Source organism: Pollachius pollachius (assembly GCF_949987615.1).
Source record: "Pollachius pollachius genome assembly, chromosome: 13".
NCBI lineage: Eukaryota > Metazoa > Chordata > Actinopteri > Gadiformes > Gadidae > Pollachius > Pollachius pollachius.
In genome coordinates this window covers 3,249,585-3,271,409 of record NC_136946.1, presented here as the reverse complement: position 1 = coordinate 3,271,409, position 21,825 = coordinate 3,249,585, and the positions used below count along the sequence as shown (strand labels likewise).

At 51.7% G+C, this 21,825-nt stretch overlaps 1 protein-coding gene across 1 annotated transcript in view; it reads right to left on the bottom strand.

The window, feature by feature from the left end:
- Positions 1–231: 231 nt before the first annotated feature.
- erf (Ets2 repressor factor) overlaps positions 232–21,825 on the bottom strand; it is a 36,506-nt gene continuing 14,912 nt past the window's right edge. Inside the window, exons 2-5 of the mRNA XM_079749225.1 lie at positions 15,618–15,852; positions 8,973–9,085; positions 6,377–7,311; positions 232–6,011 (exon numbers count right to left, since the gene is read on the bottom strand). Coding sequence (XP_079605351.1) covers positions 5,301–6,011; positions 6,377–7,311; positions 8,973–9,085; positions 15,618–15,852 — 1,994 coding nt within the window. The 3' untranslated portion in view covers positions 232–5,300. The remainder of the gene's footprint in view (positions 6,012–6,376; positions 7,312–8,972; positions 9,086–15,617; positions 15,853–21,825) is intronic.

Sequence of the window (21,825 nt, the reverse complement as noted above, 5' to 3'; positions counted from 1 at the left end):
TCGAGTAAAATTCGATTCAAGAGGAAATAAAATCGCCAGCCTAATCCTGCATCGAGTCTAGTTTATCTGAATGACTTCTCTAACGTTTGGTGTGAAAGATTCAAACAAACCAATCATTAAAACACAGAATTAAACTTATCATTTAAAAATAATAATAATTTTCATGTCACGTGAAGCGAAAAAATCCCAACATGCGACAATCAATAATAATAAAAAAAGACAAGACATCCATCCATTTTAACCTGTTTTTTTTAATGAACCCTGATTACTGTTTAATTACAAATGAAGATGAAAAGATACAAGATAAACAAAATACAGATGTCTGTTCCATGCCCCTCCTCCCCTCTCTTCATCCTGGAGGGGGGCATGCTCAAATACCAAGGTTAAACAAAATAAATCAACGCTTCTTACAAGAATACACCCCTCCGAAATGGAAAGAAAGTTATAGATATATACATAAAAAGGTAAAAAATAAAATAAAATAATAAAAGGAACTTAAAACAACCGAATCGTTCAAATAGAAAGCAGTTGATAACTCAAACCCCTCTTCTTGTGTTGTTGGTTGTGAAAGGTTGCGGTTAAGCCACGCGGCTAGCATGGATAGCTAGCTAGGCTAACTAGAAGGCTAACTAGCCGGTTAACCTCTGCAGGGACTCAAAAGGCGTGACGCCGAGAACAAAAATACGAAGCTTCAGGAAGAGGCGGGCCTTTGGCAAGAAGGAACAAAACGTTATGTTAATAATATAATTACAAGAGTAACAGTAATACATGTCGGAAGGAAGAGGGAACAAATACTAGAAAAGGATCAAAAATCGTCAACGGGGAGTTTTGTGGGAGGATATTTTAACGGCAAAGTGATTTTATTGGCTTTAAGCAACAGGCAAGGCAGCAATGGTTTGGGCAGTGTGTGTATCGCTGGGTGTTTAACGTTAGTTCGGGGTTTCTCTTCGGAGGAACGAGAGCATCGCTGGTAACTTTTAACAATCGGACGTGACGGTACAAAACTACGAGGTTCAAAACGCTGCCGGCTGCCTTTAAATCACAGACACACGAGACCTCGCTGGGCTTCAGTCAACCACTGTGTACATGTCTCACACTCACACACACACACACACACACACACACACACACACACACACTTCGGATGCCGGGAAGTCCCTCCCTTGCAGTCTATTTTGTGGTTTCTGTGATGTCATTTCCCCCCCCTTTCAGAGCGGCTGTGTGTGTCTGGTGTGTGTGCGTCTGAGAGTGTGTGCGTCTGGTCTGAGCGTGTGTATGCGTCTGGATGTGTGCGGTAGCTATGGTTATGCCGTCTACACCAGAGAGTGTGTGTGTAGGGGTGTCTGATGTCACGTGTGATGTCACCGTCCCCGCTGGCAGCCACAATGAAGCCACGCTTTGTGTACGAGGTGTGTGTGTGTGTGTGTGTGTGTGTGTGTGTGTGTGTGTGTGTGTGTGTGTGTGTGTGTGTGTGTGTGTGTGTGTGTGTGTGTCTCTCGGGAGTCTGCGTCCTACCCCAGGACGTCCATTTCAACAACCCGCCCCTTTCCGCCCGTGTTTGTTTTACCCTACGGAGCGCCCCGGCCAGGCCAGGCGGGGCCAGCAGGGCGGGGCGCAACGCGCTGCTGCTAGACGGCAGCGCGGCCGACGGCCGAGGGGGGAGAAAGCTGTTCCATGTGTGTTTCCACCGGCGGTCGACTTAAACAACTCCTGCCCGGGCGCCCCACCCACCTGGGCGCGATGGGACGTGGAAACAAACAGCCAGGAGACGGGGGACCCTACTGTGTCAATACTATGAAAATATACAGGAGCTACTGTCATACCCTGCTGCAGAACACCGCTGAGGATATGGCCCGTCAAATAGATACATCTCTCTCTATACACCTATCTATATATATACACTGTGTGCACAATAATTAGGCAAGTGAGTATTTTGGCCATATCATAATTATCATGCATGTTTTCCAACATCAAGCTGTATAAACTTGAGCGCTTATTGTATTTAAGCATACCAGGTGATGTGTATTTGCGTAATGAACTCTATATCAAGGTGTGCATAATTATTAGGCAGCTTCTCTTCCTCAGGCAAAATGGGCCAAAAAAGAGATTTAACGGACTCTGAAAAGTCAAAAGTTGTAGAAAGTCTTTCAGAGGGATGCTGCACTCTTGAAATTGCTAAGATATTGGGGCGTGACCACAGAACCATCAAACGTTTTGTTGCAAATAGCCAACAGGGTCGCAAGAAAAGACGCAAATTAACTGCCAAAGATTTGAGAAGAATCAAACGTGAAGCTACCAGGAACCCATTATCCTCAAGTCCTGCCATATTCCAGAACTGCAACCTACCCGGAGTGCCCAGAAGTACAAGGTGTTCAGTGCTTAGAGACATGGCCAAGGTAAGGAAGGCTGAAACCCGACCACCACTGAACAAAACACACAAGTTGAAACGTCAAGACTGGGCCAAAACAATTCTGAAGACAAATTTTTCAAAGGTTCTATGGACTGATGAGATGAGTGACTCTTGATGGACGGGCCCGTGGCTGGATCAGTAACGGACACAGCGCTCCACTTCGACTCAGACGCCAGCAAGGTGGAGGTGGGATACTGGTATGGGCTGGTATTATTAAAGATGAGCTAGTTGGACCTTTTCGGGTTGAAGATGGCCTCAAAATCAACTCCCAAACCTACTGCCAGCTTTTAGAAGACACTTTCTTCAAGCAGTGGTACAGGAAAAAGTCTGCATCTTTCAAGAAGACCATGATTTTTATGCAGGACAATGCATGCATCAAAGTACTCCAATGCATGCCTAGCCTGTAAAGGCCTTAAGGATGAAAAAATAATGACATGGGCCCCTTCCTCACCTGACCTTAACCCTATTGAGAAGCTGTGGGCCCTGCTTAAACGGGAGATTTACAGTGAAGGAAAACAGTCCACCTCTCTGAACAGTGTCTGGGAGGCTGTGGTTGCTGCTGCACAAAAAGTTGATCGTCAACAGATCAAGAAACTGACAAGACTCCATGAATGGAAGGCTTGTGACAGTTATTGAAAAGAAGGGCGGCTATATTGGTCACTGATTTTTTTTTTGATATGTCAGAAAGGTGTATTTGTAAATTTCGAGTTGTTCTATTATTCTCACTTTAACAGATGAAAATAAACAAGTGAGAGGGGAAAATGTTAGTTTTTTCACTTAGTTGCATAATAATTCTGCACACTAATAGTTGCCTACTAATTGTGCACATTCTCTTAAGAAAGACAAATCCTCACTTTTTCTTTCTTAAACATTCAGGTTTAGGTTCATTAACATTTTGGATTGACCGAGAACACTGTAGTTGTTCAATAATAAAATAAATCCTCAAAAATACAACTTGCCTAATAATTGTGCACAGTGTATATAGATAGATATAGCACTCAGAGATAGAAAGGATTCTTGCTGATCGGTATGAAATGGCGGCAGTGAAATATAGCATTTTTTTCGTTTCCATAGATATTCAAATATAGTATTTATGCGTCCTTTGTGCTTTTATTTTGTAGTTCTTTTTTTTTAAATAAAAACAGAAGGCATGATGGTCCTCTGAGTCGTTTGGCTAAAAGGGGGAGGGGCTCTCTAAAAAAGGCACAGTATTCTTCGTCGTCTTTTTGTTCGTTAAAATGGGCGCATTGTATCAACTTTTTTTACACTATACTGATAAAACGTAGAGAAGAGCGCGTGTTTAAAACGTCTCGTGGAGGCGTAACGACGTGGACATTCCTGTTGTGGTCCTTGTTGTCGTCGTCGGTGTTGTTGTCGTCGTCGAGCAGGTCATCCGTCGTCACGCAGCCCGGTCGTCACGACAACGGGGCCCGAGGCGGCCCGAGGCAACAGACGGACCATTATCGCGCACACAACGCGCCGAAAATAGAGACAAAAAGAGGACAGAACGGGGCGATCAGCGGATCTCCGAACGCCCTCAGAGCCAGTCTCTCTCTCTCTCTCTCTCTCACTCTCTCTCTGTCTCTCTCTCTCTCTCTCTCCCTCCCTCGCCCTCTCTCTCCCTCCCTCGCCCTCTTCACGAGGCACAACTGTCCTTGGAGAACACTGAGACACGCAGCACATACAGACACACCACTTCTGCTTGTATGCATAATCAGTTTTCTCTTCAGGAGGAGGAGTCATCCAATGCCCCTGCTCCTCCTCCTGACTCCCTCCTTCCCTCCCATTGGCCGGTCCCCCGCAGTGTCTCCCAAAGCCCATTGGTTGAAAAGGAGAAAGTGTACATAATTACAGGGTTCCGTATGGCGCTCTCTACCAATCAGCGTCCTCGAACCGTGGGGAGGGAGAAGCCTAACATGGTGTCCAATCAGTGGCCTTACCTGGCCCGGGAGCGACTGACCGTCTGCTGTTCTGATTGGTTTAACGTCTGCCAGACGGGGGGGGGGGGGGGAGAATGAGGCTGCCTTGATACAGTCCCTTGTTCGAAGGCTGTGATTGGCTAGTTCCGGTCACTAGGTTTGAAGGCTGTGATTGGCTAGTTCCGGTCATTAGGTTTGAAGGCTGTGATTGGCTAGTTCCGGTCATTAGGTTTGAAGGCTGTGATTGGTTTGTTCCTTTCAGAGTAAGACACTTTGATCGCCTTGTTGGAACCTTACCCCAGACTGGTCATGTGATCCAATTTCATTGACTATTTTTAATTGTGTTGTTGAAGTGTCCTCCATCTTGTCGGGGGAGGAGCCACAACGGGTGGTGGCATTTGTGGGTGTGGCCTAGAGTCAACCCACCTCCATTTTATGTAATTCATTTATATTTCATGACATCACGGTGCTGGAGGATCGGACGCCGCCCCGATCAGCCACATCAAATCAGGCAGGTGATTAGAGGGACTCGTTAAGGACAGGTGAAACTCGTTGAGGACAGGTGGACCCGGGTGCTTATCACCCTGACCGGTCAACATGGCTGGACTCAAAGCCCTCTTCTGGAACCTGCAGAGAAACATGGACTTGTGTTGTGTGAGTTCAAACATCTGGGGGCCGCATCAAGGGGGCTCTTGGTAGAACAGGGGCCCAGAATGGGGGGCCCCATTGGGTGAGTTTGAGGCTGAGTAGAGTTTCAGTCTTTAGTGTTAGAAGGTCGAAGCAGGGACACATTCTGCCGTGTTCATGTTGGATGTGTGGAGGTGCTGAAGGCCCCCACACACACACAAACACACACACACACACACGGGTTCACACACTCATGAGGGTCTGGTCTCGCAGGTGTGTGTTCTCATGCGTTAAGGCGTCGGTGGGGCACTGCCTGAGTGTGTGTGTGTGTGTGCGACCGTGTCTCAGCAGCCGGAGTTCTCCAGGGACAGCTGGGCGGTGGCCCTCTGCAGCTCGGAGGAGGAGCGACGCTGGGTGGGCGGGGCCACCCCCAGGCCCTCCACCGCTCCTCCTGCGCCTCCTGCTGCTCCTCTGGCCGCCTCCCCGTCCTCCTGCACGGCGCTCCGCACCTTCTTGTCCTCCGCCTCCTCCCTCTCGCCGTCTGCCTCCATTTTCTGGTCCTCGCTCCAGCGCCGCTTGAAGCGCAGCTTGAGGGGGATGCACAGTGTGCCGCCGGGGCTGATGGGAGCTGACCCCTGACCCGGCTCGCTCTTCAGGCTCAGCAGGGGGAGGGGCGGGAGGCCCGCGCTCAGAGGGGGCGTGGCCGGGGTCTTGAAGACGTCCTCGTCCTCGTCCTCGTCCTCCGGGTGGTGGTGGTGGTGCTGATGCTGCGGCTTGTTGCTATGGAGCAGAGGCGGGGGCCGGCCGGCGGTCCCGTTGCCGAGCTGCAGGTTGCCGGGGATGTAGCGGTGGAGGGCGTGGTGGTGGTGGGGGTGCTGGTGGTGCTGGTGGTGGGGGAGGAGCTTGGGCCGGCTGGTCGGGGTGAACACGTCGCCCTCGTCGTCGTCGCCGTAGTCGTCGTCGTCGTCGTCGCCGTGGTGATTCATCTGCTCGTCCTCCTCGCTGATGTCGGTCACCTCCACCTCCTCGGACTCGTTGTCGGAGATGGGCTCCACCTGGCGGTGGGGGCAGGGAACAACAAGGGTAAATAAGCGGGACTGCGTTTATGCTGCGTTTTGTTTTCCTCACATTCACCCCTTCATGCACACAATCACACACCGACGGCGGAGTCAGCCACGCAGGGCAAAGTCGGGAGCAGTCAGGGTGAGGCGCCTTGCTCAGGGACACCTCGACACTCCGGGGATCGACCCGGCAACCTCCCTGTGGCCAGCCAACCCGCCCTACCCCCTGAGCCACATGCCGCCAACATGCGGTTAACACGCGCCACATTTGCAACATTCATGAACCCAAGGGGCTGGCAGCGGTTCAGCCTTCTGCTGCAAACATCCCGTCGTACACACTCCGTCATCGTGGGACCTACCTTGATCTTGGGCGTCGCCATGGCAGCGTGGTTAGCGTGCATGCCAGAGCCCGCGGAGGCAGCCGATTGGCCGTGGGCGGAGGAGGAGGAGGAGGAGGAGGAGGAGGACGGGCACCCGTCCCGCTGCTTGCGCCCGAGCGGCGGCGGCTGCAGCTTGAACTTGAAGGGGGGGGGGTGCTGCTGGTCGTCCAGCCCCGCCCCCAGGGACCCCGCCAGCGAATGGGGGAGGTGCATGGGCGGGGGGGCGTGCAGCAGGTGGTGGGCGGGGGGCTTGTCGTGGGCGGGCGGCGGCGGAGGAGCGGGGCGGTGCGGCTGGGGGATCAGGATGTTGGGGTAGTGCAGGAAGGCGCGGGGGCTCAGGTGGTAGTTGTACACCGACTGGGCGTGGGCCTGCAGGTAGCGTTTCATGTCCTCCGCGTTGAAGGAGAAGTGGGAGCCCAGCATGGGGGAGGACATGGAGGGGGACGGGGTGTAGGGCAGGTGGGAGCCCGGCGTCATGGACAGCCCCGGGGACAGGGCGGGCCCCAGGTGGCCCCCGGGGCCGGGCAGCGGGGACACGGGGAAGGGGGACAGCTGCTCCGAGTGGACCCGGGGGGTGGGCCGGGCCAGGTGGGCCCCGGCGCCGTACATGCGGAACAGGGACTCGTGGGTCATGCGCGGCGGCAGGAGGCCCCTGAAGGAGCGGTCGGGGCCGCCCAGGCCCCGGTCGTCGCCGGGGGCGCCCACCCCCGCGGCCTCCTCCAGCTCCGAGTTGGTGGAGGTGCCGTCGCTGCAGTCGCTGACGGAGCCCCGCGCCATGCGGCGCGCCACGCCGCTGAACACCCCCGGGCTGCGGAGGTCCTCGCTGGGGGAGAGCACCTCCGACGGCGTGGAGGGCGGGAAGCGGAAGTGGGAGCCGCCGCTGGTGATGGGCGGGGCGCTCTGGGGCACGCGTCCTGGGGGGGAGAGAGAGTATTAAGAGGCTGACTCGGATGAAATACTACGGATGACAACTAGTAGCACCGAGACACCGCCGCCCACCCCATCCCTCCCATCTCGTCTGGAGCACACTGAGACAAGATACTGCTATGAACTACAACTAGTTAGTACTAATTACTAGTATAAGAGCTCTGAGGGACACACACGCGCACACACACACACACACACACACAGAGTGTGTGTGCGCGTGTCAGGAGTGGGAGATTGCGCAAATCACTACCACTACTAACTACTTGCTTTCTCTGTTGTGTACGGGGAATGGGTTAACCTGGTGATTGTTAGTGCTCGGCACTTGGTTCTATGAACACCCTCACTGTGCCGACAGCGACATATCGTTGTGTCTCTTTCTCCTGACGAATGTAACTATTGTGAGTCGCTTTTGGATACAAGCGTCTGCTACCGCCTTACACGTGAACGCGTTCAGCCATTCGTTTGTTTCAGTAGTGTGACCTCATCATGAGCTCAATGATACCACGAGCGGCACTCGACAGCGTTAGTACAAGGTACACGTCAGCCTGGCCAGAGCACCGCACGACCTGCTACTGTACGAACACTACATCAGCAGGGGAGTGTTCAGTGTAGTCTGATCGGGCGGCACGACGCACACGTAAAAAAACAACAAAAAAAAACGCCGTTTAGCAGGGACGGAAAAGGGAAAAAGCTAAAGTTAACCCAAAGCACTGGAGGACAAGTTGTACACAGATGAAATAGTGCGTGTGCAGCAGTATGATTGAGGGCCTGGCTCGCTGACAGCCTGCCCCGCGCGGGGCCAGCCAACCCCTTAAATATTGGAAAAGTCTCACTTACTGCCATCACAAACACAGGATGGGTTGCTCCACAGTTTCCACTACCGTGTGTGTGTGTGTGTGTGTGTGTGTGTGTGTGTGTGTGTGTGTGTGTGTGTGTCGGTGTGTGTGTGTCGGTGTGTGTGTGTGTGTGTGTGAGACCACGATGGCTTTCAGAATTAGTCTCAAAGCTTTGTTGTTCTTTCTGTGTGTGTATAGAAACCATATTCATGCAAACCATGTGTGTGTGTGCATGTGTGTCTTCAATATTAATGCATGTGTGTGTGTGGTGCAGACCACATCAGACATCCCATAATAAGAGCCGGGTGCTGGACGCCCGTCAAGAGTCACCACTCTGTTTACGCCCCCACAGCGCCCGGGGGTGTGTGTGTGTGTCTGGGGGGGGGGGGGGGGGGGGGGGGTCTACACACATGTGTGTCTGGAGTGTGTTAACAAAATGCTCGGCATTCATATTGACACACACCATGTGTGTCATAAGAGAGTTTGAGTGGATCTGTGACTGAACAGATCCACGAATGAATGTGTCCATGAATGTGTACGCCAAGTGTGTGGGGTTATCGTTGTGTACCGACATGTGTGTGACGCGTATGTGTATGTGTGTGATGTGTACTGACATGTGTGTGAGCCATGTGCTTTAAGATGTGTGCGACTGTGTGAACTGACATGTGTGTGAAGTGTGTGTGTGTGTGTGTGCTATATGCTTCAAAATGTGTGCGACTGTGTGAACTGACATGTGTGCACGGTGTGTGTGCGTGTTTACTGACACGTGTGTGTGTCTGTGTGTTCTGAGATGTGTGTTTGTGTGTACTGACCAGAGCCCATGTCGATGAAGGGGTAGTTGACCAGCACCAGCTTGTTGAAGTTGAACTTGTAGGTGAAGCGTTTCCCCTTGGTCTTATGGAGGATCCTCTTGTTGTAGTAATACCTGGAGAGAGACAGGGAGAGACCGTCAGACACAAAGGGAGAGACCATCACAGGCACACAGAGGGAGAGACAGTAATACACCGAGAGAGAGCGACAGGTAAACACAGAGAGAAAGAGACCGAGAGAGAGAGAGAGAGCGATACAAATGGAGGGAGAGCCAGAGACCCAAAGAGGGAGAGACAGTTACACACACAGTGACACATACTTTCTGGAGTCAGGTGTTCCACCCATCCATAAGTCCTTACATCGCTCAATCAGATGCCATAAGTGGGATGAGGATGATGTTTCAGTCCTACTGCTATAACCCCAGAAGGTCTTTAAGAGTGGTTGCAGTCATTATTCCTCCATCTAACTCTCCGCCAGTGACCAGGTACTTCACGTCCAACAAAGTCGCACGTTAACCCAGCGCGTGTGGCACACGGGCCGCGCTGAGTGCTTGGCCGTGATTGGGCGCCGGTCGTCGTGCCAACAGGTGCTCGAGCGGCAACACTTCAACTCAACGAGCGGGAGAAGCAATCCACTCACAACCCGGGACTAGAGGCCGGCACGCACACTCAGGCCCGGAACAAGCGCACACCCACACAACGCAACACACAAAGGGCCTTGAGCATGTGTCCCGCATGTGACTCCAACGCTGACGGAGAACTGGGTCACGTGACACGAGGGGCTCAGCAGGACCTCAGTGGAGATACAACACACACACACCTCAAAACAAACTGGGTCGACCCCAAACACAAAGGAAGCCTAGGCCTAGCGCTGATGTGCTAACACGCGGCTAATGTTAGCATGCTAATGAAGAGGGGGGGGGGGTCTCTGCTTTCTCCTCACTTCAAATCAAGTCCAACAAAAGGCACACACACACACACACACACGTTAAACACACACACACACACACACACCGAATGCAGGCACGCATTAAAAACAAAGAACACACACGTTGAAACACAAGCACCCACACACACGGAGGCAAGCATAAAAAAAAAACACACGGTTAAAACAACACAAGCACACACAAGTTTAAAACAACACACACACACACACACACACACACACACACACACACGTTGAGATCAACCCCTTCACATCAAAGCGAGCGGGATCAATCAGACTCTGAGTTAATGGAGAGCAGCCGGTTCATTAGCGGCCGCGTTCCAATAAAGACGCCGCAGAGAGACCGTGGCGCAGACATGAGGGCCCCCCACTAAGGGGCCCGCATCACGTCACACGCGATGCCCTCCAGGTGTGGAGAGGCTCAGATGTACCTGTGCTGTTGTTGATCAGCTAGCCTCCTCCTGCATGTCGCTGTGACAACTATACAGGCGCGCAGGCCAGTACCGCGACCCGCTATCCTTTACTCTGTACTGTCTAACCCCTACCTGCTCCTTAACGACCTGTCTAACCCCTACCTGCTCCTTAACGACCTGTCTAACCCCTACCTGCTCCTTAATGACCTGTCTAACCCCTACCTGCTCCTTAATGACCTGTCTCTGTACTGTCTAACCCCTACCTGCTCCTTAATGACCTGTCTCTGTACTGGCTAACCCCTACCTGCTCCTTAATGACCTGTCTCTGTACTGGCTAACCCCTACCTGCTCCTTAATGACCTGTCTCTGTTCTGTCTAACCCCTACCTGCTCCTTAATGACCTGTCTCTGCACTGTCTAACCCCTACCTGCTCCTTAATGACCTGTCTCTGTTCTGTCTAACCCTGAACCTGCTCCTTAATGACCTGTCTCTGTACTGTCTAACCCCTACCTGCTCCTTAATGACCTGTCTCTGTTCTGTCTAACCCCTACCTGCTCCTTAATGACCTGTCTCTGTACTGTCTAACCCCTACCTGCTCCTTAATGCCCTGCCCATCATGGGGTCATTAAGGAGCAGGTAGGGGTTAGACAGTTAAGCCCAGCCCTGACCTGCTCCTTATCCACACATCAAGCCACTCCGAGTCCCTGTGGAGCGTGTGATGAAAGGCTTCAGGCTGAGTCATTAACCTAGAGGGCCCCAGGACTTTGTATCCCGCTGTGCAGTGCCGTCGTATTCGGACCAGACTCAAATCGCACACCGTGAGTCACGTCGACAGACCCAAGTCCAACGCACAACACCAACACAAACACAAACAAAAGGCAGCTGGTGAGGAGGAGATCTGCGTGTATTTCTGTGCGTGTGTGTGGGTCTAGGTGGTGGAACAAGTCGGGTCGCCGCGGGAACCGTAAGCTCCGAACATGCGTGTGTGTGTTCCTGTTGACAGCTTGAGATCTAAATGAGGACTGTTCTCAGCGCTCCACGTGTTGTGTGTGTGCTAGTAGGGGGTGTGTGCGCGCGTTTGTGTGTGCGTGCGTTTGTGTGGTAGTGGGTGCGTGCGTACGACAACCAACACACCAACAGCTGACACCTCATCACCAATACATCAAGAACAACAAAAACATCAACCAACACACAAACAAACACATATCAACAACCAACGAGACACATTACATTTTGTCTTTAAGAAGGTCGTCTCATATCTAGCTGGGGTGAGTGTTGAAACTAAGAATTATAGTGTTTGGCATTTCAATTGGTTGTACTAACCTTAACCCTAGTACCTGCAGTGTTGGTTTTTGCTGTGTTGTTGTTGATAGTAAGGTCGTTGAATGTAGTTTCGGTCACAAGGTGTGAACAATAGGCTTGATTGACTGGGCGGAGCTAAGGCTGCCTGAGCTACCATGTGCATTTAAAGGCTAAGTGTTAGCAGCGTCTGCTTTAGCGTCAGGACCCAGCAAACGAAGACCCGGGAAACAAAGACCAAGGGAGTCTCTCTGTGGGAGTCAAGACCCGGGAAACAAAGACCAAGGGAGTCTCTCTGTGGGAGTCAAGACCCGGGAAACAAAGACCAAGGGAGTCTCTCTGTGGGAGTCCCTCGAGGAAGACCTTAGAGGCCACGGTATAGTAGCTATGTGTCGTAATTCAATTATCGTTAGAATCTCTACTCATAGACGACGCCGCAATAGATCCTCTGCTCGGCGTCGCAACCCATCCAATCTATGCCATTTACCCACCCTCGCCATCACTGACCTTGAAGTGATGGGAGGACTCTGGAATTGCCAGTCAGCGGTCAAAAAGGCAGACTCTATTTCGGCCTACGCGTCCCTCAATACCCTCCATTTCCTGGCCCTGACACAGACTTGGATCACTCCAGAGAACTCTGCCACTCCTGCTGCCCTTTCCACTGTTTACTCGCTCACACACCCCTAGGCCTTCGGAGCGAGGAGGAGGGACCGGACTCCTCATCTCTCCGTTGTGGACCTATCAGGTCCTTCCACTAGAACACTTGGCCAGATCTGCATTTGAACTCCACGCTGTCACGGTCACCCTTCCTATTAATCTCTTCATTGTGGTAATCTACCGTCCCCCTGGTCCCCTTCGTGACTTCTATGACGAAATGGATGCCCTTCTCAGCTGCTTTCCTGAAAATGGCACACCACTCGTTATACTTGGCGACTTTAACATCCTGCCAGAGAAGTTGCACTCACCTGAATTAACCAACTTTTTTGCCACCTTTGACTTAACACTATCCCCTTCTCCTCCCACACACAGGGCAGGGAACCAGCTTGACCTGATATTCACAAGGTCCTGTGGCACCTCTGCTCTCTCTGTTACCCCACTCCCCGTGGCTGACCATCATTTTGTTGCTTTTTCTCTCCCCTTAAAGTCCTCTCCCCCCCTCCTTTCTAGTCCCCACATTGTCACCACCCGCCGCAACCTCAAAACTCTCTCTCCCTCTACGTTTGCCTCAACTGTTCTGTCTTCACTACCTTCTATTGAACAATTCTCTCAACTATCCACAGAGGATTCCTCTGACATCCTGCTATCCTCCCTCTCCTCCTCTTTGGACTCCCTCTTTCCCTTCCACTCCAGACCGGCACGATCTTCACCCCCCCCTCCTTGGCTGTCTGAATCTCTGCGGACCCATAGAGCAGAGTTAAGGGCAGCTGAGAGGAAATGGAAGAAATCAGACTGTCCTAATGATCTATCTCACTATCTCCTTCTTCTCTCAGGTTTCACCTCCACTGTGTCAACAGCCAAATCTGCCTTCTACCGGACCAAAATTAACTCCTCCGCCTCAAACCCCAGGAAACTGTTTTCCTTGTTCTCTTCCCTCCTCAACCCTCCCTCCCCTCCTCCTCCTCCTTCCTGCCTCACTGCTGATGACTTTGTTACCTACTTTACCCAGAAAGAAAAGGACATTAGCTCCTCTTTTATCACTGCCACCATCCTCCCTCCCCCGACCCCCACCTCTGTCTTTACCCAATTCATCCCTCTCACCTCAGACGAGGTCAACAGAATTATAACATCTAACCATGCCACCACCTGACCCCTTGACACTATCCCTTCCTCCCTCCTCCAGGCTATGTCAAACGACATCCTGACATTTCTAACCGCACTTATTAACTCCTCCCTCACTTCTGGCATTGTTCCAACGTCTTTCAAGACTGCCAGAATAAAGCCTCTCCTCAAAAAACCAACGCTTGATACCGCTGACATCCAGAATTACAGACCGGTATCTCTTCTTTCATTCCTCTCTAAAACATTGGAACGTGCCGTCGCTAACCAACTGTCCTCCTATCTCTCATCTAGCAACCTGCTTGACCCTCACCAGTCAGGCTTCAAAAAAGCACACTCCACTGAGACGGCTCTCCTCGCGGTGACTGAGTCCCTCCGGGCGGCCAGAGCCTCGTCCCTCTCATCGGTTCTCATTCTCCTTGACTTGTCTGCAGCATTTGACACTGAACCACCAGATCCTCCTCGCCACTCTCGCCGAGCTTGGCATAGCTGAATCTGCCCTTTCCTGGTTCACGTCCTACCTGATGAATCGCACTTATCAGGTAACATGGAATGGCTCCTTGTCCAAATCTTGCACGCTTGATACAGGTGTCCCTCAAGGCTCGGTGCTGGGGCCTCTTCTGTTCTCCCTCTACACCAGATCTCTGGGCTCTGTAATTACATCCCACGGCTTTTCCTATCACTGCTATGCTGACGACACTCAGCTATTTCTCTCCTTTCCCTCATCTGACAAAGCCCTGATTGCAACACGCATATCTGAATGTCTGGCAGAAGTCAGCACCTGGACAACTGCCCATCACCTGAGGCTTAACCTCAACAAGACTGAGCTCCTCCTAATACCAGGGAAAGATTGCCCACACATGGACTTACTGGTCACTGTTGAGAACATCACTGTATCTCCTTCTCCAACTGCCAAAAACCTTGGTGTAGTGTTGGACAATCAGTTGTGCTGCACCGCAAACATCACTGCGGTGGCCCGGTCCTGCAGATTTGCACTTTACAACATCCGCAGGATCCGGCCCTTCCTCACAAGGGAAGCAGCTCAGCTTCTAGTCCAATCACTGGTCATCTCCCGCCACGACTACTGCAACTCGCTCCTGGCTGGACTCCCTGCCTCTGCGATTAAACCCTTGCAGCGCATACAGAATGCGGCAGCGCGCCTCGTGTTCAACCTACCAAAGTTCTCACATGTAACCCCCCTCTTCCGAGACCTCCACTGGCTCCCTGTAATAGCTCGCATCAGATTCAAGATGATGGTACTGGCATACAAGGCGGTCGATGGAACTGCCCCTGCCTACCTCCAAGCATTAGTAAAGCCACACACCCCAGCTCGATCCCTCCGCTCAACTACCTCAGCTGGACGTCTGGTACCGCCATCGCTAAGAGCAAGCAAAGGTCGATCAGCAAAGTCACAACTTTTCTCTGTTTTGGGACCTCAGAGGTGGAACGAGCTCCCTACCGATGTCAGGACCGCAGAGTCGCTCACCAGCTTCCGCAAAAGACTCAAAACTCACCTGTTCAGAGTTCATCTCGACTCTGCATAGAAACCAATGCACAGCCACCATTGAATGTTGTACGTCCTGGCACTTGTACATTGCACTTATTCAAGGTACTTAATTGTGTAGCATCTACAGTAGCTGCTATCGCTGCTTTACACGGGGAATGGGTTAGCCTAGTGATTGTAATACTTGCACTTGGTTCTATGAACGTCTTCACTGTACCGACAGCGATGTATTGTTTCACTTCTTATGACAAATGTACTTATTGTAACAAATGCACTTATTGTAAGTCGCTTTGGATAAAAGCGTCTGCTAAATGCCCTAAATGTAAATGAGACGTCATCGCCAACACACACAACATAAACTGTAAACAAATTCTCATCTCCAACACACACAACAATGAAACTCATCACCAACACAAAATATCCCCTCTCCCTCTCTCCTCTCCCCCTCCTCTCCTTCCCTCCCTCCCTCCCTTCCTCCTCCTCCTCCTCCTTCTCTCCCTCCCTCCTCCTCCTCTCCCCCACCAACTCCTTTTCTTCTTCTTTTCTTCCCTCCTCCTCCTCCTCCTCCTCCTCTCCCTCCCTCCTCCTCTCCACCTCCCCCCCACCAACTCCTTTTCTTCCCTCCTCCTCCTCCTCCTCCATCTCTCCCTCCCTCCCTCCTCCCCCCCACCATCTCTTCTTCTTTCTCCCCTCCTCCCCCCCGTCCTCACCTCAGTGCGCGGCTCAGCTTGTCGTAGTTCATCTGGGGTTTGCACTTGCGCGCGCCCCACAGGCGGGCCACCTCGTCCGGGTCCTTGATGACGAACTCGCCGTAGTCGCCCTGCCAGGCGATCACCTCGTGGTACTCCTCCTTCCGGAGCAGCTCCAGGATGAAGTGCCACAGCTGGATCTGTCTGGAGCCCGGGCTGGACTCGGGCTTGTAGGCCCACTCCGGGAAGGCGAACCCTGGGTAACATGGAGAGAGAGAGGGGGGGGGGGGGGGGGGGGGGGGGGAGAGTCCACGGGTCGGTCACGTTAGTACACTGCATTGACACAGCGCTTTTCTAACCAGCGGCCACTCGAAGTGCTGTTCAATGTTACCCGACATTCATCCATTCATTTCCACATTCACACCCCAACGGCGGAGTCAGCCACGCAGCGTGAGAGCCAGCTCGTCAGGAGCAGTCAGGTTGGGGGGGCTACAGGGGGTCAAACTAGCCACAAGGGCTGGGTATCGCTGGCCAATCTTTTAAATCGATTCGATTTCGATTCATAAGGTTCTGAATCGATTAATCACGATTCGGTTCAATCTGCTCTTAAATGATGAAAATGGCTCAACTGTGTTTAATGATACAAACGTACTTTATTTTTTCCCTTCATCTTAAACAACAGGTTTTAAGAGCAAACTTGTAAATTGGACAGTTTAAACCTGAGCTGTAAACAAAAACTGTCAAGTCTCAAAAGTGCAATTTTGAAATTAGAAAGGAATTGCAAGTGAAAGTGTTCTTGAACTACAACATTCCATCACTGCAAATTGCATTAAGGCATTGTTTATTAAAGTGCAAAAAAAATAATAACGGTAACAAAACTAAAAATAAATGAATAAATAATAATACTTTGATCTCATGCCCTACGAATCGATATTGCAAAATGTAAATGAAATCGATTTCTTTTACCCAGCCCTACTAGCAACCTTCTGGTTACAAGTCCACCCTCTCTGCCTCCTGAGCCTCATGCCGCCCATGTAACACCCAAGTTATGATCTCAGTCACGTCCGTTTTAGTCGTATCACCCTTCGTGACTGTTGGTTTCATAGGAGCAGCATCACGGAACACCCCCATCCCCCTTACATCCGCCACGTACCCCTCTAAGGGACTCAGGTAAAACCTCCCCCAAAACCCAGAGCGAAGAGGTTCTGAGGAGGAACGCAGACACTTCTGAATAGGGACGGACGATTTGGGAAAATAACCGAATTGCGATTATTTTGACCAATTTTGCGATCGCGAATCAATATGGGTTTTATTTTAATTTACTAAGTTCCTTATGTTCTGTATTAGTCATTAAGAAAGCAATAAATCATTCTTTAGTATGACCAACACAACATTGAAAGCAGTCAACATAAAAACTGCTCTTTCCTTTAGGCCAGGCCGATGTGTTGAGATGAATGGATATTATAACATCTTTATTTAACTATTGAATGGTAGAAGAAAAATAAATATAAATCTAACTGATCTCCAGTCAGTTACGGTAACAAAACCCCAAAGAATAAAAATTGAAAAGAATAGATTCTTTTTTTTCCCCTTGTGGCCTCTGCGAATGCATATCACGTTCTATTACATCGCGATTCCGATTTGAATTTGATTAATCTTTCAGCCGTACTTCTGAATGGGAAGAGGTAAAATGAAGGCACGTAACATGCAAACAAAGGGTGGGAAGGTATGGGTTTCTGTGGTCTGACTCCCTTGAGGTGGGATGCTTGGCTTTAGTTTCACTTCCTGCTTGCGTTAGGTACTTTCACCGCCACGGTGAGAACTTCCGCACAGTGGGAACCGAGAAAAGAGCAGCGAGATGCGCTCGACAGCAGGTGAACCATAGTGATACCACCACACTCAGTGATGGCTGCTTCGTGACATGGAGGATAAGAGCGAAAGACACAGGGAAGACGGAGAGGGGGAGGCAAGGAGATGAGAGAGAGTGCAAAAGACAGAGAGAGGGCGAGAGGGAGAGAGGAGGAGACGAGAGGGAGCAAAAGACAGAGCGAGAGGAGGAGAGGAGGAGACGAGAGAGGGAGAGAGAAGGAGAAAAGGTGACAAGAGAGGGCAAGAGGAGGAGACAATAGAGGGAGAGACGAGAGGGAGCAAAAGACAGAGCGAGAGGAGGAGACGAGAGAGGGAGAGAGAAGGAGGCAAGGTGACAAGAGAGGGCAAGAGAGGCAGAAAGGAGGAGACAAGGAGACCAGAGAAGGAAAAAGACAGAGAGAGAGGAGGAGACAAGGAGACCAGAGAGGGCAACCAAAGCGCATGTATAAAGCGCCGTTGGTGGCAGCCTGTGTCAGGGATGCTCCTCCACAGAGATAGTGGCTCCAGACACATCAAGACATGCTGGCAGAGTGTGAAGGTCTGCCGTGCTGTCAGCGCTATCAGGGCCCGGACTGCTATCAGTATCAAAGCCCCCCTATCAGCCCCTCACGCACCACCGATTACGGCCAGCCTTGAGAGGCACGCAGACTCAATACGCGCTAGGCTGAACCACCGCCAGGAACCACACTTCACCACACACACACACATAGAGACACACACATATACAGAGACACACACACAGGCAAATATGTATATAGAGAGAGAGACTCTCTCTCTCTCTCTCACACACACACACACACACACACACACACACAGACAGATATACAAACATATAAAGACAGACACACGTTCCCACTTTCACACACACACACACACACACACAGACAGATATACAAACATATAAAGACACACACACGTTCCCACTTTCACACAACTACACATGACTTTGTGTAATTCCGTGGGTTGCAATAAAAGACTCAACACCATTTTAACACAAGGCCAAGGCAGCGTGCATAGACACACAAACACACACACACACACACACACACACACACACACACACACACACACACACACACACACACACACACACACACACACACACACACACACACACACACACACACACACACACACACACACCTCATTAAGACCAGATGTGTGTTGGCTACAAGCCTGTGAATGCTATGTGTGGGAAGCATATGGACACACTACAACACAGTCACACAGAGAGAGACACAGAAAGAGAGAGAACGAGAGACAGAGAGAGAGAGAGAGAGAAAGAAAGAGAGAGACAGAGAGACAGACAGAAAGAGAGAGAGAGAACGAGAGACAGAGGGAGAGAGAGAGATGGAGAGTGACAGAGAGAGATACAAAGACGGAGAAAGAAAGAGAGAGAGACAGAGACAGAGAGACAGACACTGACAGACCGAGATGAAGAGAGAGAGAAAGAGCGAGGGAGACAGAAGCAGAGGGGCAGAGACACAAGGAGAAAGCGCAAGTGATCAGTGTGGGTGCAACATACAGACAGAATCAACTGAGTTTTCATCTGTGTACCTTTGTGGAAAGTACAGACGAAAGTGACAAAAACGGCCGACTACATGCTGAGATTCAGAACACGGTTTCAGTTCTAACTCCTGGGGTGTTTCTCGCCTCGCTGACGTAGGAACGTCTGCCTGCACACAGGTCAGGTCGCCACCCCGGTTTCCCACACCGAAACCGAGCCGCACGCCGTGACCCCGTCACCATGACAACACCGGCCCGGCCGACATCGCTAGCAGCCGTGAACCCTGCAGCCGTGCTCCGCGGGCGGCTGCAGGGTTCACGTGAGGCGTGGGCGTGGGTTTGGGGGACAGAGTCAGCTCTGTTATCAAGGCAGCAAAGTACACCGCCCCCACCCCCCGGTGGGGGCGGTGAGGGGGGTCAGGTTGCCGGTGGGCAGACGTGATGACGGCCGTCCTGGCCTCAACTCGGCGCTGCTGTGACTCTGTGGCCGGCGGTACGAGACCGGCGCCTCAGAAGTCCCCGTCTCACACGTTGCTGAGCGGACGTGCTCACCGGCCGTACCCATCCGGCCCGTGTGGTTCTACGTCGGGTTCTGCAGCTTCCGGGGATGCCGGATGTTGTGCGCGGGAGACGCTGTGTGTGTGTTTATGTGAGCGCCGTGGGTCGCTTTGGAGGAAACAACATGCTGCCCCCGGGCAAGTGGGATCATTTGAAGTGTGCGAGGGTCCGCGGATCGCTGTGTGTGCGCTACATGTGCGTGTTTGTGTGTGTACTTCATGTGTGTTGGTCTCTCTTGCATGTCCTACATGTGTGTGTGTTTGCTACATGTGTACAGGTCTCTGTGTTTCGTGTGTGCTACATGTGCGTGTTTGTGTGTGTACTTCATGTGTGTTGATCTCTCTTGCATGTCCTACATGTGTGTGTGTTTGCTACATGTGTACAGGTCTCTGTGTTTCGTGTGTGCTACATGTGTGTGTGTGCGTGCGTGCGTCCTGTGTGCGCCCCCCTATTTCTATGTGTGTGCGCATGTGCTACATGTGTATGGGTTGGTGGGTGGCTGTGTGTGCGTCTGTTTTTGTGTGTGCTCCTCATGTTCCGCCATGAAGGTAAGTGTGTATGTTGTGCATTATACATGTGATGCGGGTTACTGTCCTACACAAACACTCCTATTTGTTTTTATCAAAAATCCATTCAAAAATATGAATCAAACAGAAAGAATTATGAAATAACCTCTTCAGAACATGAGTGTGTGTCGTAGGAGTGTGAGGAGGGGGGGGTTCTCAGCGTCATGACTGCTGGGGTCTGAATCATAGAAAACACAGTAGGACCACTGTCACCACAACAACCCCACACTGAGGAGGCGGAGGAGGAGGAGGAGGAGGAGGAGGAGAGGTAGGGAAGTGGAGGAGGAGGAGAAGGGGGTAGAAGAAAAGAGAGGAGATAGAGGAGGTGGAGGAGGAGAAGAAACAGAGGGATAGGAAGTGAAATGAGGAGGAGGGAGAGAAGGAGAGCAGATAGAAGGAGGGCGAGAGGAGAGCCGGGGAGGAAAGGAGAGACGGAGTGGGGAGGTGGAGGACGAGGAGAGGTGGGTGGTTAAACTGTTATTTGCACTGGCGCACACTTGTAACACAAGAGGGCTGTCTGACGCACACGTGCAGGCACACACACACACACACACACATGCGCGTGCAGGGTAGATTACATCAGAGCAGGCGGGCCGATCACGCGCAAACACTCACCGGGCGTCCAGGTTAGTGGGGGGAGGTAAGTGGGTTCATGCGTGGGTGTGTGAGTGCGCACGGAACATGGCCACGCACAAAGCGGCACACAGGAATAGCAACTGTTCACGCAGAGAACAGGAGTGCAGGGAGGGAGGGAGGGTCGGAGGGAGAGTCGGAGGGAGGGAGGGAGGGAGGGAGGGCGATCGAGGGAGTTTGCCACACACAGATGTCCTTGCTGACTCACGCCGCGTTCATTCGTTTGTCATTCAGTTTTCTCCCCCTCTCTCCCTCTCCTCCCACCTTGCTGACCCTTTTCTCCTCCTCCTGCGCCTCCTTTCTCAAAGGCGTTTCGTCGTGTGTCTGTTCTGATCAGGTCCCCTTTTTCATCTTTCTTCCTTCTTCGTCTCCTTCGTAACGACGCCCCGTCTCCTAGCAACAAAGCCTGCCAGGCTACTATAAATACCGCAGCCAGAGCCACAGCGAAGCTAGTCAAAATATGATTCATGTGGGGCGGCCGGTGGTGAAAAGGTACGCGGCGCTGAGGTGGGGCCAAGACAGCCTGGGAACTGGACCAGGGGCCTCCGGAGAGAGAGGGCTTTGTGGCCCCGACAGCACTCTCCCTACCTCCTCTCCTTGCTCTCCTTTCCACTTCTTACCTCCCCTCTCTTACCCTCCTTCCCTCCTCTCCCCTGGTCTCATCCTGTGCCCCACCTCTCCTTCACTCCTCATACTCCTTCCATCCCCACTCTCCTCTCTTCTCCCCCCCTCCTTACCTCTCTTTAAGAGCGACCGGGGCCCAGAGGCCAGAGCAGGGTTTAGCACGCCATCCGTTACCTGGTCGCCGCGCAGGGGGGGAGGGAAATCACTAAATATAATCGCTCAGTATATCATAGATTCATGGACTGAGTGAAAAACGTCGACGTTGGTTCAGAGTTCGCCGCAGCTAACTGTATCCATCAATTTTTAAGAACCTTTTTTAATGCTACTCAGCAGTTTGTACCTTAAAAAACGGTTATTGACTGTTTTTCAAAAAAAGCTAGCAGGTCGGTTTCTTTTTGGCGGGAAAACAGGGAGTCACTCTCGATACAAACAAACGACCAGAAAAACTAAGTTTAATAGATAATTAAGAAACC